This window comes from Babylonia areolata, chromosome 2, assembly GCF_041734735.1.
Source record: "Babylonia areolata isolate BAREFJ2019XMU chromosome 2, ASM4173473v1, whole genome shotgun sequence".
NCBI classification, from domain to species: domain Eukaryota; kingdom Metazoa; phylum Mollusca; class Gastropoda; order Neogastropoda; family Buccinidae; genus Babylonia; species Babylonia areolata.
This window is the reverse complement of record NC_134877.1, coordinates 66,549,452-66,566,951: the sequence shown is the minus strand read 5'-3', so window position 1 is coordinate 66,566,951 and position 17,500 is coordinate 66,549,452. Positions and strand designations below refer to the sequence as shown.

The 17,500-nt window shown below is 42.8% G+C and overlaps 1 protein-coding gene across 1 annotated transcript in view; it reads right to left on the bottom strand.

The window, feature by feature from the left end:
• The window catches only part of LOC143278154 (corticotropin-releasing factor receptor 2-like), a 217,349-nt gene that overhangs the window by 108,277 nt on the left and 91,572 nt on the right, over positions 1-17,500 (bottom strand). Inside the window, exon 2 of the mRNA XM_076583199.1 lies at positions 17,302-17,418. Within this exon, the coding sequence (XP_076439314.1) occupies positions 17,302-17,418 (117 nt within the window). The remainder of the gene's footprint in view (positions 1-17,301; positions 17,419-17,500) is intronic.

Here is a 17,500-nt window from a genome sequence, read left to right as displayed (position 1 = left end):
TATCTCTACACGTACCCACCTCTCTCTCTCTCTCTCTCTCTCTCTCTCTCTCTTCCATAATTTCAATCTCTACCCCTACCCCCCCCCTCTCTCTCTCTCTCTCTCTCTCTCTCTTCCATAATTTCAATCTCTACCCCTACCCCCCCCCCTCTCTCTCTCTCCCATAATTTCTATCTCTACACGTACCCACCTCTCTCTCTCTCTCTCTCTCTCTCTCTCTCTTCCATAATTTCAATCTCTACCCCTACCCCCCCCCCTCTCTCTCTCTCCCATAATTTCTATCTCTACACGTACCCATCTCTCTCTCTCTCTCTCTCTCTCTCTCTCTCTTCCATAACTTCTATCTCTACCCCTATCCCCCCTCTCTCTCTCTTCCATAACTTCTATCTCTACCCCTACCCCCCCCCCCCTCTCTCTCTCTCTTCCATAACTTCTATCTCTACCCCTACCCCCTCTCTCTCTCTCTCTCTCTCTCTCTCTCTCTCTTCCATAACTTCTATCTCTACCCCTACCCCCCCCCTCTCTCTCTCTCTCTTCCATAACTTCTATCTCTACCCCTGCCCACACCCACCCGTCTCTCTCTCTCTCTCTCTCTCTCTCTCTCTCTCTCTCTCTTCCATAACTTCTATCTCTACCCCTACCCCCCCCCCTCTCTCTCTCTCTCTCTCTTCCATAACTTCTATCTCTACCCCTACCCCCCCCCCTCTCTCTCTCTCTCTCTCTTCCATAACTTCTATCTCTACTCCTACCCCCCCTCTCTCTCTCTCTCTTCCATAACTTCTATCTCTACCCCTACCCCCCCCCTCTCTCTCTCTCTTCCATAATTTCAATCTCCCCCCCTACCCACCTCTCTCTCTTTCTCTGTCTCTCTCTGTCTATCTTCCATAATTTCTATCTCTACCCTAACCATCTCTCTCTCTCTCTTTCTCTATCTCTCTCTTTCTCTGTTCCATCATCTATTTCTCCCTACCCCCACCTCTGTGTGTGTGTGTGTGTGTGTGTGTGTGTGGAGGGGGCGGGGGGTGGGGGGGTGGGGGTGGGGGTGAGGTGGGTCTCTTCTCACACCCATCCTGCCCATAATCATGCTCCTTGTCAAAAGGAAGTCCAAACAGAAGCCTGCTGAAGACGGACCGCAAACCAAAGCCTCACCCAAAAGGCAGACTGAATCAGAAACCCGAGTAGAAACCATTTACTTGTCTGGGACTTGCCTGCGATTACGGCTGGTTCTGTTTGGGCCCCTTCGGCACTAAAAGGCGTGTTTGACTGAAGCGATTTCGGTGGTACCGAAAGACTCTCTGTCGGTATTACAAGGGTATTCAGGAAAAAAAAAAAGAAGAAGAAGAAAAAAGAACACGTTTGCTGACTGTGTTGGTCAGAAGGAGGGGTAGAGAGTTGTAATCAAACTGTGCGTCTCCATTGTGGTGAGCTTAGAAGGGAGGTGGACTGGACTTATAAAAGTTGTTATTCACTTTTTTTCTTTTTTATTAAACTTTTTTTTATTCGAGTTTCTTCTTCTTCTTCTTTACGATCTGCCAGGTCAACATATGTGCAGTGCCTGCCAGTGCCTGAACCCCCTTCGTGTGTATATGCAAGCAGAAGATCAAATACGCACGTTAAAGATCCTGTAATCCATGTCAGTGTTCGGTGGGTTATGGAAACAAGAACATACCCAGCATGCACACCCCCGAAAACAGAGTATGGCTGCCTACATGGCGGGGTAAAAACGGTCATACACGTAAAAGCCCACTCGTGTGCATACGAGTGAACGCAGAAGAAGAAGAAGAAGAAACTCGAATAAAAAAAAAAAAAAGTTTAATAAAAAAGAAAAAAGAAAAAAAGTGACTGCGGCCGACTCTGCTTTTCCCGCATTGGCCTTGTCAGCCATGAGCGTGCCTGCATCAGACGTGGACAACGCCCTTCCTAGATCTTCGTTAGCGAAGCCAGGCCATGAGTGAGATCGTAAAAATCTCCACCCTTTACCCACCAGGCGCCGTCACCGTGATTCGAACCCGGGACCCTCAGATTGACAGTCCAACGCTTTAACCACTCGGCTATTGCGCCCGTCAGTTTATTCGAGTTTAACATTTACGACATACATACATACATGCATACAGACAGACAGACAAAAATAATATTTGTAATTATTGATAATATTACTTGTTGTTCTGCATTATTCAAACTATAAATCAGGAAAACAACATCACAACATTGTTTTTTGCTTTTTTTTCTACAGAAAAGAACAGATATTAAAAAAAAAAAGTCATATGCACTTCATAAAAACAGTACATACACGAAAGGAAAATAAGTTTAAAAAATAAGTAAAAGAACAAACGCTACATTCGTGGTTGTCTTTCCTCCTCCTCGTTGCCTTCAATCATTTTTATGTATGGGTACCATTTTCTCGAAAATGTTATGAAAATCATTTTCATCGAGTGTATATATTTTTCGGTTTTATATGTGTATTTCTTAAGTCTGTTAGGGAGTGCTTTATACATGGTTTGAGTTGATCTATTCTGCATTTATTCATCGAAGCTGAGAGTGCTTATAGATAGGTTTTAAAAAAGATGAGTTTTTAGTGATGAGCGAAAAACAGAAATAGAGTCAGATGCACGGATATGATGAGGAAGGTTGTTCCAGATGTGAGGAGCAGCAAAGAAGAAAGAACGTTCACCATAGGTTTTTTGCACTGACACGAGGAAGTTTCAAAAGGTCACAGTCAGAGGAAGAGCGGAGATTGTCACGTGTTGTTATCTTCTTCTGTTTCTTCTCGGCTCCCTCTTTGTCCTCAAACACTGAAGAGTCATTGAAGCCCCGCACAATTGAACTGTTTACCAGATTCCTCCTGCTTGACAGTTGTATGTCAAAGGCTTCTTGTGTGTGTGTGTGTGTGTGTGTGTGTGTGTGTGTGTGTGTGTGTGTGTGTGTTTTTTTGTTTTGTTTTGTTTTGTTTGTTTGTTGTTGTTGTTGTTGTTGTTGTTGTTGTTGTTGTTGTTGTTTATCTTGGAATATCTAAATTTCTATTTTTCGGGATTTTAGTTTTCAACGTCAAAATGTCTTCGTTCACAATTTCCTTTCGCTTCCACTCCCTCTTTTAATCTTGCTTCAAATATACTCTGTGTTGAAATGTATCGTATCGTATTTTATCGTATCGTAGCGTATTTGTATTTGTATTTCTTTTTATCACAACAGATTTCTCTGTGTGAAATTCGGGCTGCTCTCCCCAAGGAGAGCGCGTCGCTATACTACAGCGCCACCCATTTTTTTGTATTTTTTCCTGCGTGCAGTTTTATTTGTTTTTCCTATCGAAGTGGATTTTCCTCCAGAATTTTGCCAGGAACAACCCTTTTGTTGCCGTGGGTTCTTTTACGTGCGCTAAGTGCATGCTTCACACGGGACCTCGTTTTATCGTCTCACCCGAATAACTAGCGCCCAGACCACCACTCAAAGTCTAGTGGAGGGGGAGAAAATATCGGCGGCTGAGCCGTGATTCGAGCCAGCGCGCTCAGATTCTCTCGGTTCCTAGGCGGACGCGTTACCTCTAGGCCATCACTCCACTGCACTGCATTGCATTGTATTGTATTGTGTCGTATTGTATCACACTTTTGTTACAACATATATATGTGTGTGAAATCCAGCCTCCTCTCAACAGCAACAGTGCATCGCTACAGTGAGAGTGCCACCAATTGTATTTTTTCTGCCAGATAAGGAATTTACTTTCGAATCAAAGTTCTTCTTCGGAATTGTGCCAGGAACGACCCTTTGATTGTCGTGTATTCTTTATGTGTGCTTAGTTCATGCAGCACGAGGCCTTGGTTTATCGTCTCATCCAAATGACCAGCATCCAGACCACCACTCAAGGTCTAGTAAAGAGATGGGGGGTTAATAAAAAATACTTGTGTTATAGTGTGCTGGCAGTGTGACCCCCACCACCCACACTCTGTCTCCCTTCCCTCCCCATTCCTTCACCCCCCCACACCCCCCCACCCCCAACCCCTTCCCTCTCCTCCAAAGTGCAGTCTTTGAGGTCGCGCCGACACCGCGCCACCCTCCCTCCTTCCACCCCCCTCCTCACCCCTACTCCCTAGTGGACGCCTTTGGTCCGCGTCACCCGCCCCAGTTGTTGAAACACGTGTGGTTATGTGACGTCTGCCGCAATCCCCGTGCTGAAACAGACGAGTGTCGGCATGTCAGAACATCACGTGTGGCGGCCTGTCATTCAAGTCGTTCCCCATCTCCCCTTTCACGAACGCAGCTGACGTAGATGGCGGGACTTCGGAACGTAAGCCAGGGAGAATTTATGCTAATGTGAACTTTGATCTTGCCGGCTGACAGGCCGAGAGTTGTATTGTTCTGTCTCCACAGTCTTTTTGTGACGTAAACGGGTGAACTTGTCACAGAATGTGTGTAGAAACAAGTGGGCTGAATTGTAGCAAATCAGATCAATCTGTTGAATTGGACGAGTCGAGATAAAGCAGTGAATCTGTCAGTCATTCACTAAGCATCACTAGGACAAGCAAAGATTGCATTAGTATGGACAGTATGTTGTGGGAAGGGATAAAACCAGTCAGCACAGCCAGTTCTTAGCTGTCTCCCAGAAAAAAAACTGACTGACACAGGGTGACTGACTGATCAGTGATGTGAGGAGCAAGGAAATCCTTGTTGGGCTGTGAGTACACAACTTGTAATGGTTTTATGCTATGTTGATAACTTAGTTGTGTTGGGAAACTATGTTTTGTGTCAGTGAACAGCCAGTTTAAGTTGGTAAGTTGAGCTTGTGGCTTGTGGAAGAAAAAGGGGTTAATGTGTGAAAGCTACCCACTGAGAGAAGTACTGGCCTAAATTTTTTGAGTCCCCCCCCCCCCCCCCCCCTTCTATTTGGTTACAGATATCTTGTTCTGTATTTTTGATGTATTACTTACTTGTTTTGTATAGTAGGTGGTGTTGGTTCAGTGTGAACTGAACAGGTCTATAGGCTAACACAATGTCAGTGTGTGTTGAGGGTTTTTCATGTGTGTGTGTGCACATGGGGGTAACAGCAAGTGTTGTGGAACACGCTTCATTTGTTGGTTGTTGTGGTAACATGTGTAGGAGTTGTGCTATGTGTCAGTGGTTTACTTTGTTCAGACAAAGTGGGAAAGCACATTTTAATGTGATTAATGAGTTGGTTGACAATGAGAGCACTGAGGGTCAGTGCTATGTGGTTGCATATTGCTGTTTACCAGAGGTATGTTGAAAGTGATGATTTCCACTCATGTACTTGTGTCAGAGGGATACCTTGTGAAGACAAAGGAGAGGTTTGGTTGGTAATGGTGACAGTTTTATTGAATGATGGGTAACATGTGTTGAACACAGGGTTGTATTGGTTGGTAATGGTGACAGTTTTATTGAATGATGGGTAACATGTGTTGAACACAGGGTTGTATTGGTTGGTAATGGTGACAGATTTATTGAATGATGGGTAACATGTGTTGAACACAGGGTTGTATTGGTTGGTAATGGTGACAGTTTTATTGAATGATGGGTAACATGTGTTGAACACAGGGTTGTATTGGTTGGTAATGGTGACAGTTTTATTGAATGATGGGTAACATGTGTTGAACACAGGGTTGTATTGGTTGGTAATGGTGACAGTTTTATTGAATGATGGGTAACATGTGTTGAACACAGGGTTGTATTGGTTGGTAATGGTGACAGTTTTATTGAATGATGGGTAACATGTGTTGAACACAGGGTTGTATTGGTTGGTAATGGTGACAGTTTTATTGAATGATGGGTAACATGTGTTGAACACAGGGTTGTATTGGTTGGTAATGGTGACAGTTTTATTGAATGATGGGTAACATGTGTTGAACACAGGGTTGTATTGGTTGGTAATGGTGACAGTTTTATTGAATGATGGGTAACATGTGTTGAACACAGGGTTGTATTGGTTGGTAATGGTGACAGTTTTATTGAATGATGGGTAACATGTGTTGAACACAGGGTTGTATTGGTTGGTAATGGTGACAGTTTTATTGAATGATGGGTAACATGTGTTGAACACAGGGTTGTATTGGTTGGTAATGGTGACAGTTTTATTGAATGATGGGTAACATGTGTTGAACACAGGGTTGTATTGGTTGGTAATGGTGACAGTTTTATTGAATGATGGGTAACATGTGTTGAACACAGGGTTGTATTGGTTGGTAATGGTGACAGTTTTATTGAATGATGGGTAACATGTGTTGAACACAGGGTTGTATTGGTTGGTAATGGTGACAGTTTTATTGAATGATGGGTAACATGTGTTGAACACAGGGTTGTATTGGTTGGTAATGGTGACAGTTTTATTGAATGATGGGTAACATGTGTTGAACACAGGGTTGTATTGGTTGGTAATGGTGACAGTTTTATTGAATGATGGGTAACATGTGTTGAACACAGGGTTGTATTGGTTGGTAATGGTGACAGTTTTATTGAATGATGGGTAACATGTGTTGAACACAGGGTTGTATTGGTTGGTAATGGTGACAGTTTTATTGAATGATGGGTAACATGTGTTGAACACAGGGTTGTATTGGTTGGTAATGGTGACAGTTTTATTGAATGATGGGTAACATGTGTTGAACACAGGGTTGTATTGTTTGGTAATGGTGACAGTTTTATTGAATGATGGGTAACATGTGTTGAACACAGGGTTGTATTGGTTGGTAATGGTGACAGTTTTATTGAATGATGGGTAACATGTGTTGAACACAGGGTTGTATTGGTTGGTAATGGTGACAGTTTTATTGAATGATGGGTAACATGTGTTGAACACAGGGTTGTATTGGTTGGTAATGGTGACAGTTTTATTGAATGATGGGTAACATGTGTTGAACACAGGGTTGTATTGGTTGGTAATGGTGACAGTTTTATTGAATGATGGGTAACATGTGTTGAACACAGGGTTGTATTGGTTGGTAATGGTGACAGTTTTATTGAATGATGGGTAACATGTGTTGAACACAGGGTTGTATTGGTTGGTAATGGTGACAGTTTTATTGAATGATGGGTAACATGTGTTGAACACAGGGTTGTATTGGTTGGTAATGGTGACAGTTTTATTGAATGATGGGTAACATGTGTTGAACACAGGGTTGTATTGGTTGGTAATGGTGACAGTTTTATTGAATGATGGGTAACATGTGTTGAACACAGGGTTGTATTGGTTGGTAATGGTGACAGTTTTATTGAATGATGGGTAACATGTGTTGAACACAGGGTTGTATTGGTTGGTAATGGTGACAGTTTTATTGAATGATGGGTAACATGTGTTGAACACAGGGTTGTATTGGTTGGTAATGGTGACAGTTTTATTGAATGATGGGTAACATGTGTTGAACACAGGGTTGTATTGGTTGGTAATGGTGACAGTTTTATTGAATGATGGGTAACATGTGTTGAACACAGGGTTGTATTGGTTGGTAATGGTGACAGTTTTATTGAATGATGGGTAACATGTGTTGAACACAGGGTTGTATTGGTTGGTAATGGTGACAGTTTTATTGAATGATGGGTAACATGTGTTGAACACAGGGTTGTATTGGTTGGTAATGGTGACAGTTTTATTGAATGATGGGTAACATGTGTTGAACACAGGGTTGTATTGGTTGGTAATGGTGACAGTTTTATTGAATGATGGGTAACATGTGTTGAACACAGGGTTGTATTGGTTGGTAATGGTGACAGTTTTATTGAATGATGGGTAACATGTGTTGAACACAGGGTTGTATTGGTTGGTAATGGTGACAGTTTTATTGAATGATGGGTAACATGTGTTGAACACAGGGTTGTATTGGTTGGTAATGGTGACAGTTTTATTGAATGATGGGTAACATGTGTTGAACACAGGGTTGTATTGGTTGGTAATGGTGACAGTTTTATTGAATGATGGGTAACATGTGTTGAACACAGGGTTGTATTGTTTGGTAATGGTGACAGTTTTATTGAATGATGGGTAACATGTGTTGAACACAGGGTTGTATTGGTTGGTAATGGTAACAGTTTTATTGAATGATGGGTAACATGTGTTGAACACAGGGTTGTATTGGTTGGTAATGGTGACAGTTTTATTGAATGATGGGTAACATGTGTTGAACACAGGGTTGTATTGGTTGGTAATGGTGACAGTTTTATTGAATGATGGGTAACATGTGTTGAACACAGGGTTGTATTGGTTGGTAATGGTGACAGTTTTATTGAATGATGGGTAACATGTGTTGAACACAGGGTTGTATTGGTTGGTAATGGTGACAGTTTTATTGAATGATGGGTAACATGTGTTGAACACAGGGTTGTATTGGTTGGTAATGGTGACAGTTTTATTGAATGATGGGTAACATGTGTTGAACACAGGGTTGTATTGGTTGGTAATGGTGACAGTTTTATTGAATGATGGGTAACATGTGTTGAACACAGGGTTGTATTGGTTGGTAATGGTGACAGTTTTATTGAATGATGGGTAACATGTGTTGAACACAGGGTTGTATTGGTTGGTAATGGTGACAGTTTTATTGAATGATGGGTAACATGTGTTGAACACAGGGTTGTATTGGTTGGTAATGGTGACAGTTTTATTGAATGATGGGTAACATGTGTTGAACACAGGGTTGTATTGGTTGGTAATGGTGACAGTTTTATTGAATGATGGGTAACATGTGTTGAACACAGGGTTGTATTGGTTGGTAATGGTGACAGTTTTATTGAATGATGGGTAACATGTGTTGAACACAGGGTTGTATTGGTTGGTAATGGTGACAGTTTTATTGAATGATGGGTAACATGTGTTGAACACAGGGTTGTATTGGTTGGTAATGGTGACAGTTTTATTGAATGATGGGTAACATGTGTTGAACACAGGGTTGTATTGGTTGGTCATAGGTATGGTGCACAGTACGGTATGTCACTGTTGGTGGCAGGTGAGCTTGATGAAGAGATTTATGTGTGAGAGGAGTGCATACTGGTGGACAAGTTATGAAAGGTGCTTAGAGGGTATAGGCCTTTCATGTCAGTGATGTCAGAATATTTTGAGATTTTACCTGACCTGGGTTTTGGTTGTGTGTTTGTGTTCCAGGTGTGCTGCTTGTAGTTGTAGATGCTGCTTGTAGGTGCTGCTTTAGGTGTAGGGTGAACCTTTTACTGTGCGATGTTTGTAGGAAGTGTGTGCTGCCTTAGTGTGTGTTGCTTTTGCTAAGTAGGGTGAACTGCTTAGTGTGTGTGCTGATTTCCCATGAATATTGTAAAAGTAAACACTCTACAAAAACCATTCCATGTGGCCCTGCTATTGATGTGAGGAGAGAGTGAGTGAGTGCATCATCAGTCGATCCTATATCCCCTTGTCTGCTCCCCTCTCTCTTGGAATAGAATCGAACCACACCCTTTCGAGAACACAGCAGTTTTTACACTTGCATGTGTGGCTGATGACAGTTAAAAATCATTGCAACATTTCATGGAATTACTATTATCTTACATTGTGGATAATGTTCGCTACAGTACAGTTCTTTAAGTCTGAAGGAAGGGAAATACAAGTTCAACAGAGGAAGTTCCCAGTCATATCTGCCCACAGTATGGTGTTCTGTGAGAGGAATGAATATATATTTTGTATTTGTATTTGTATTTCTTTTTATCACAGCAGATTTCTCTGTGTGAAATTCGGGCTGCTCTCCCCAGGGAGAGCGCGTCGCCACACTACAGCGCCACCCATTTTTTTGTATTTTTTCCTGCGTGCAGTTTTATTTGTTTTTCCTATCGAAGTGGATTTTTCTACAGAATTTTGCCAGGAACAACCTTTTTGTTGCGGTGGGTTCTTTTACGTGCGCTAAGTGCATGCTGCACACGGGACCTCGGTTCATCGTCTCATCCGAATGACTAGCGTCCAGACCACCACTCAAGGTCTAGTGGAGGGGTAGAAAATATCGCTGGCTGAGCCGTGATTCGAACCAGCGCGCTCAGATTCTCTCACTTCCTAGGTGGACGCGTTACCTCTAGGTCATCACTCCACTATCTAAACACAAGAAAACGAACACAGTATTGTGAAAGGGGATGTAGCAATGTTTATTGTCAGTGTATTACATCAGATAGCCCCCAGTCTCAAAATGAAATTATCACCAGCTCATTCTTTTATTTTAGTTATATTATCATAATGTCTTTATCAATTCTTTGTTTTGATTCCGTTGAAGGTTTGGTTTGCGTGTGTATATGTCTGTGTGTATGCGTGTGTGCGTGTGTGTGTGTGTATGTATGTGTGTGCGTGCGTGTACTCGCGCGTGCGCGGTGGTGTGTGTGTGTGTGTGTGTGTGTGTGTGTGTAGGTACAAACACGTAGAACCATTATGTATAAAGGTCGGTAACCTTACATTCAAAGCTGAGAATCCTGAATTTTCTGCTTCTCACCCTCCTCCCTCCATCGTTCTCTCCCCCTCTCTCTCATTTCTTCACTAGTCCACTCATACTCAAGGACGACACAATGACCATTACTTTCATTAACGAGGGAGGCGTCCAAAGTTGCCCACAGGGTGAATCTTTTTTTTTTTTTTTTTTGGTCATCAACCACCACTCATCCCTGTGTCAGTGTGCGCGTTTCTCTCTTTCTTCCTGTCTTTCTCTCCGAAGACAGACTGTGGAAGAGGGCATCGAGAAAGCTGAGACGCTAGCTGAGGAGAGGAATCATCCACGTGGCCTTAGAAGAAAAAAAAAAAACCGCGTCGAGAAGGGATGGAAGGAGGAAGATTTTACTGCCGATCCAGATCACTTAACTGTCTCTCTCTCTCTGAGATCTGCATAAGACACTACCGCCCCCTTCGAAGACAGGAGGGGGGTGGGGCGGGGGGGGTGCGGGGGGGGGGGGGGAGGGGGGGGGGGGAGGGGGGGGGTGTGCTGACTGTTCAGCCCCTCGCAGACCACAGATACTCGGTGTGAAATGACAATCCATTGTTGAGAGGGCACCGACACCTTCAGTCTTACTACGGGTTGAGTGAGCGAGCGAGTGAGTCAGCTGTCTCCGACAGTCAGTACGTGCCCTAACTCCAGTCTGGTGACCGGTCACAGCTCGCGTCATTGCTGTTGATGCGAGTTTTTGACTCACTTGTGTAAACCAAGTGAGTCTATGTTTTAACCTGGTGTTCGGTTGTCTGTGTGTGTGTGTGTGTGTGTGTGTGTGTCTGTGGTAAACTTTAACATTGACATTTTCTCTGCAAATACTTTGTCAGTTGACACCGAATTAGGCATAAAAATAGGAAAAATTCAGTTCTTTCCAGTCATCTTGTTTAAAACAATATTGCACCTCTGGGATGGGCACCAAAAAAAATAAAATTAAAAAAGAAGCCAAATTATATGCAAACTGCATTTGTTATATTTATATATTTTTTATTCTCTAAACTTGGCACTTTGATATGATATTCTGACACAACAACAAGAGCAGTCATTTTTATCATTTTTTGTTCAAACAGGAACTTCTTTTGCAAAGTATGGAAGTTATATTTATTTTGCATGTCTTTGGTGCAGATAGTAAAAAAAGGGAAATGAATCTGTAATTAATGCCAGGGGACTTAATTTGCTTTAAACTGATCTTTCTCATCTTAAACATTACATTTTGAAATTGGCTGAGCCCTGAAGGTCATGGGCAAAAATCAATTGCCTACACATATTTATACATAATCAAAGCGCATGCTCAGATTCTTCGCGAACCCAAACGACGCCATTTTGTTTCAAGTTGTTGACCTGCCCGTTCAATCATATATTCAATGGACAATACACGATAACATGTGATGGAAAGTTGGAGAAGGAGACCGTTAAATATTTATTCAGAGAAAGATTTGTGAACGCCTCATCACTTACTGGATTATGCCCCAAACTGCCATAAAAATATCCACAGAATCAGTCGGAATTCACAGTTAAAAATTGTAAACCATGCGAGTTAATACCCTTGAATTGATCACGATGAAACGAAAAAATTTCCTGTCTTTACTTTTCTCAAAATGAAGTCCTTTTCACTTCTTACGACGTTTAGAAGTACTTGTACTTGGCTCTACATGTTATTAGTTTAACAAAATACTCAATTTTCATATCAACTTTAAAACTATAAAACTAGAATGAACATAAAAGAGAAATTGAATCGACCGTGTCGTACTACATTCCCGGCGGGTGTAACTAAACTCGTACATCTATCCAGATCTAGAGAAAACGGCTAAATGTTGCAGTGTGATTGCCGTGATAGCCACATCTCCTTTACCGCGGACTTAAAAAGAATTTTTTATTGCCCTTAAAGATTTTTTGAATGCCCAAGATACACCAGAATAATATGATTTAAGCAGCGTTCTCACTGCAAATATCACAATCGATTTCTCGCCCTTTAAAAAAGTATGTTGAAATATTAAATTTCAGAAAGTCAGTTAAGGAGCCACGATAGTGTAATGGGCAAGACAGTTTCTTCTCACCCGAACACGCGGGGTTCGAATCTGGATAGGACTTTTCTTTCTTTCTTTCTTTCTTTTTTTTTTTTTTTTTTTTTTTAACCCGAAGCTTTATAATAACAAATACAGAACACATTTTAACGATTTTTTTTTTTTTTTAAAGTGTATCACAAGCGAGTCTTGAAGGCCCTGCCTCTCTTGTTTGTTTTGTTTTTCCCCATCTATTCGTTGTCTTCGCGTGACTGGTTTCCGTTGTTTTGCGAAACAGACGGAGACTTCTTCTTTTTCTTCTTCTGCGTTCGTGGGCTGCAACTCTTGCATTCACTCGTATATACGCGAGTGGGCTTTACGTGTATGGCCGTATTTACCCCGCCATTTAGGCAGTCATACTCCGCTTTCGAGATGAAAATGGACTGTCTTTTGTGTGGTACTATCCACAATCTGTATCAACTACATGGCTGATAAACAATCTGACCCAAAGACGTAAAGATAGCTATACACAAAAATGGGTAGAAACTTGTCGTAACTCTACAAAAGCCAATAACTACAGTCTATTTAAAAGCCAAATAGCTTTTGAAAATTATCTAGACATTTTGCCATTGTGCTATAGCATCCCAATGTTGAAACTCAGAACAAGTAATCACAAACTACCAATTGAGAAAGGGAGACACATGAACATACCACAAGAAACAAGATAATGTCATCTTTGTGACATGAATCGAGTGGGAGACGAATACCACTTTGTCACGGAATGTCCTGCAATTCAAAATCTCCGCAATCAGTATTTACCTAAGTATTACACAACTCGTCCCAACTTCCACAAATATGCAACATTGATGTCTATTAGTAGTAAGAAAAAATTACTAAATTTTGCTAAGTTCATTAAAAAAAGGTTTTAATGTGTTTCCATAGGAGCCAGTTTCAGTCCGGATTCTATGCCACTTATGCCTTAACTGTACTTGTTGAATAGGAATTAGAACAATGACTTGTGTTAATCTTGACACCGCATCCCGTACATATCCATTTGTAATTGCATGATCATGTATGTATGTGTGTATATGTATGTGTATATATGTGTGTGTATGTGTATATGTATATATATATATATATATATATATATATATATATATATATATAGTGTGCCAGCAGTGTCACCCCCCCACCACCTGCACTCTGTCCCCCTTCCTTCCCCCCCCTTCACCGCCCCCCCCCCCTTCTTATCTCCCTTTCCGCTCTGTCCAAAACCCAGTCTTTGAAGTCGCACTGACACCGCGCCACCCTTCCTCCTTCCACCCTCCTGCACCCCCACTCCCAAGTCGGCTGTCTTTGGTCAGCAAGTCCGCGTCACCCGCCCTAGCTGTAGGAACACGTGCAGTTACGTGATGTCTGCCACAATCCCCATGTTCGAAACAGACGAGCACGGCATGTCGGAACATCCCGTGTGGCGGCCTGTCTTTCAAGTCGTTCCCCATCTCCCCTTCCATGAACGCAGCTGACGTAGATGGCGGGACTTGGGAACATAAGCTGGGGAGATGCAAACTTTGATCATGCTGGCTAACATGCCGAGAGTTGTATTGTCCTGTCTCCCCAATCTCTTTGTGACGCAAATGGGTGAACTTGTCATCACAGAATGTTATAGACAAGTGGGTTGAAGTGAGCGAATCAGATCAGTCTGTTGAATTGGACGAATTGGGATTAAGCAGTGAATCTGTCAGTCATTCACATAGCGTCATTAGGACAAGCAAAGATTGGTTATTAATCAGTTCAACTAGTTGGGGGAGTGAGTGCTATAGTTTGCATTAGTATGCACAGTATGTTGTGGGAAGGGATAAAACCAGTCAGCACAGCCAGTTCTCAGCTGTCTCCCAGAAGAACTGACTGACACAGGGTGACTGACTGATCAGCGATGTGAGGAGCAAGGAAATCCCTGTTGGGCTGTGTGCTGCTTATAGGTGCTGCTTTAGGTGTAGGATGATCTTTTTACTGTGCGCTGCTTGTAGGAAGTACTTGAAGTAGGCAGTGTGTGCTGCCTTAGTGTGTGTTGCTTTTGCTAAGTAGGGTGAACTGCTTAGTGTGTGTGCTGTATTGTAAACACTCTATAAAAACCACTCTATGTGGCCCTGCTATTGATGTGAGAAGAGAGTGAGTGAGTGCAAGTGAGTGACTGCATCATTAGTTGATCCTATATCCCCCTGTCTGTTCCCCTCTCTCTTCTATCAGAATCGAACCACTCTCTCAAAAATACCTTTTTACAACTATATATATATATATATTTATGTCTTTTTTTCTCTTGTATGTATCAAACCAATCCCAGTATTACTGGCAAATGGGTGCTAAAATAACATGCAAATTATTGTGTATTTTATTTTGTTACACCATGTAATTATTAATGCTATGCTCCAACTAACCCCCCAGTTCCCAGTTCAGGCTCAACTAGTCAGATACAGAGCCGTATTGTAAATCTAAGTTGTGATCTGTGCATTTGTCCATTTCTATTGCATTGTACCATACTGATGATTACATTTGGCCTTTTATATCATTTTATTTTCCCCCATTTGTATTATCCCCCCTTTTGTTTCTTCTGTTTAAAATATCTTCGCTCTTCCTCTGTGGCCGTCATCCTGTTATTGTCACGTTTCCTTGTTTCTCTATGACTCAAAAGAGTTAATGGGAATAAACAAACTCTGAACTCTGAACTCTGGGTGTGTGCATGCTGGGTATGTTCTTGTTTCCATAACCCACCGAACGCTGACATGGATTACAGGATCTTTAACGTGCGTATTTGATCTTTTGCTTGCGTATACACACGAAGGAGGTTCAGGCACTGGCAGGTCTGCATTATGTTGATCTGGGAGATCGTAAAAATCTCCACCCTTCACCCACCAGGTGCCAGTTGCATTGCTTGGTTCTAACTTTTTGACAGTTACACGTGACTAAATGCCTGCGTTGACCGAACTACGCCATTGGTCAGTTCCACACTACACACAGTTAGTAGCGGGTTACGACCGTACTAGGCTCTTCCGTCCGAGCAATGCAACTTGCTCCAGGCACCGTCACCGTGATTCGAACCCGTGACCCTCAGATTGAAAGCCCAAACGCTTTAACCACTCGGCTACTGCGCCCGTCACAGACGGAGACGGCTGCTATTACCCGCTACGGTTACTACAACTATTACTCTCCTCTCTTCTCTTCCCTCTCTTCCTTCTTTCCTCCCTCATCTACGGTCATTGCTCAGTGAACAATCAAGCGGCTAGGGTTTCGATGAAAGGCACTTTTCTGTTAAAGAACGGGATCGTTAGATGGCTTCTTGTTGGAGTGAAAGGGGATTAGAGACATGTTGGCTGGTTTCCTAGGGAGTAAAAAACCAAAACCAAAACCAAACAAACCACAACGAACAACAAAAACAAGTACTTCACACAAACTGCGAAGTGTGTGTGTGTGTGTGTGTGTGTGTGTGTGTGTGTGTGTGTGTGTGTGTGTGTGTGTGTTTGGTGTGGGTGTGTGTGTGTGTGTGTGTGTGTGTGTGTGTGTGTGTGTGTGTGTGTGTGTGTGTGTGTGTGTGTGTGTGTGTGTGTGTGTGTGTGATGTGTGTGCGTGTGTGTGTGTGTGTGTGTGTGTGTGTGTGTGTGTGTCCCTCTTTCTACCACCCCTATTCCAACCCTCTCTCACCCTGTTTTCCTCCCCCCTCCCCCCACCCCCTCCTTTTTTTTATCTTCCCTCTCACTGTCTGTCCCCCCTCTTCTTCCCTATCTTCCTCCCGCTCTGCCTCTCATCCCTTTCTCTCCTAAGGTGCCCCCCTCTCTCTCTCTCACTCTCTCTCTGTGTCATCTGCTCCCTCTCTCCACCCTCCGTCTCTGACCAATTCCCCTCCCCCACCTCCCACTTCGCTCCACTGATGTCCTCAGTCTTCCTGGTCTCCATATCTCAGTTCAGGAAAGTGAGACAGCACGTGGCGTGATGACAGAATCACCTGTGAGATCCCCTGACTTCATTACAGACCAGAGACTGAGGAGTGACTCAGGTCATAGACGCTAATATATCTCAGGGAATTGTAGTGTCTATGATGGCCCAGGTCTGATGTCAATTACCGACAGGGTCAGCGTAAACGCTACAGTCACGTGTCACCAGAAACTGAGTGTGGGTGGGAAATGGGTATTGGGTATAAAATCTGCGTTGAGAGTTCGATGAGAACGTTGATTTTTGTTTTACTCCCAGTGTGTGTGTGTGTGTGTGTGTGTGTGTGTGTGTGTGTGTGTGTGTGTGTGTGTGTGTGTGTGTGTGTGTGTGTGTGTGTCAGTGTGTGTGTGCGCGCGCGTGTGCGTGCAGTCCTTACTCCATATCGCACGATAGGAGAAAGAGGAAACGAGATGAAAACGAAATGAAGAAGGAACATGAACAGACGACTGAACTGAAGAACGAAACAAAGAGAAGAAAACACGAACAAGGAATGAGACAAAGATTATCAACAAAAAAGAAATCAATACAAAATTAAAAAAAAAAAATTAAAAAGGTGCAAAATAAAAAGGCAAATAAAAGCACATAACGCAAAGTACTGCAAAAAAAAAAAAAAAGGCATAATGTAATCATAGATTTCAACATATAACGAAAAGTTAGGAGAGAGTGAAACAGAGAGCGAAAGACAGAAAGACAGACAGACAGACAGACAGACAGGCAGACAGGCAGACAAGTCAAAAGTGATGAACATTACACAGAAGAAAAAACCCAGGCAACAACAACATCCCATGACGCGAAAGTCCAGGTAACACCCGATATACCTGTGTTATCGGCCTCAAAACTATCCCCCCCCCCCCCCACCCCCACACTCTCTCCCCCCCCCCCCTTCTGCTTACTCCACGGGGTACTGTACTCACGGGTGTGGTCACTGTAGTCGGCCATGGGGCAGCTCATAGAGGCCACCGTGCCTGCCGGGGTCGCCGGCCAACAGGTCACCATGTCAAAGGTCACGTTACAGTACACCTTGCCCGCCTCTGCACACGACAGTATTCCAGAAAAGAAAGGTCATCCTTCCACTGCTACTGATGATAGTAACGATAGAAAGAAAATTATCAT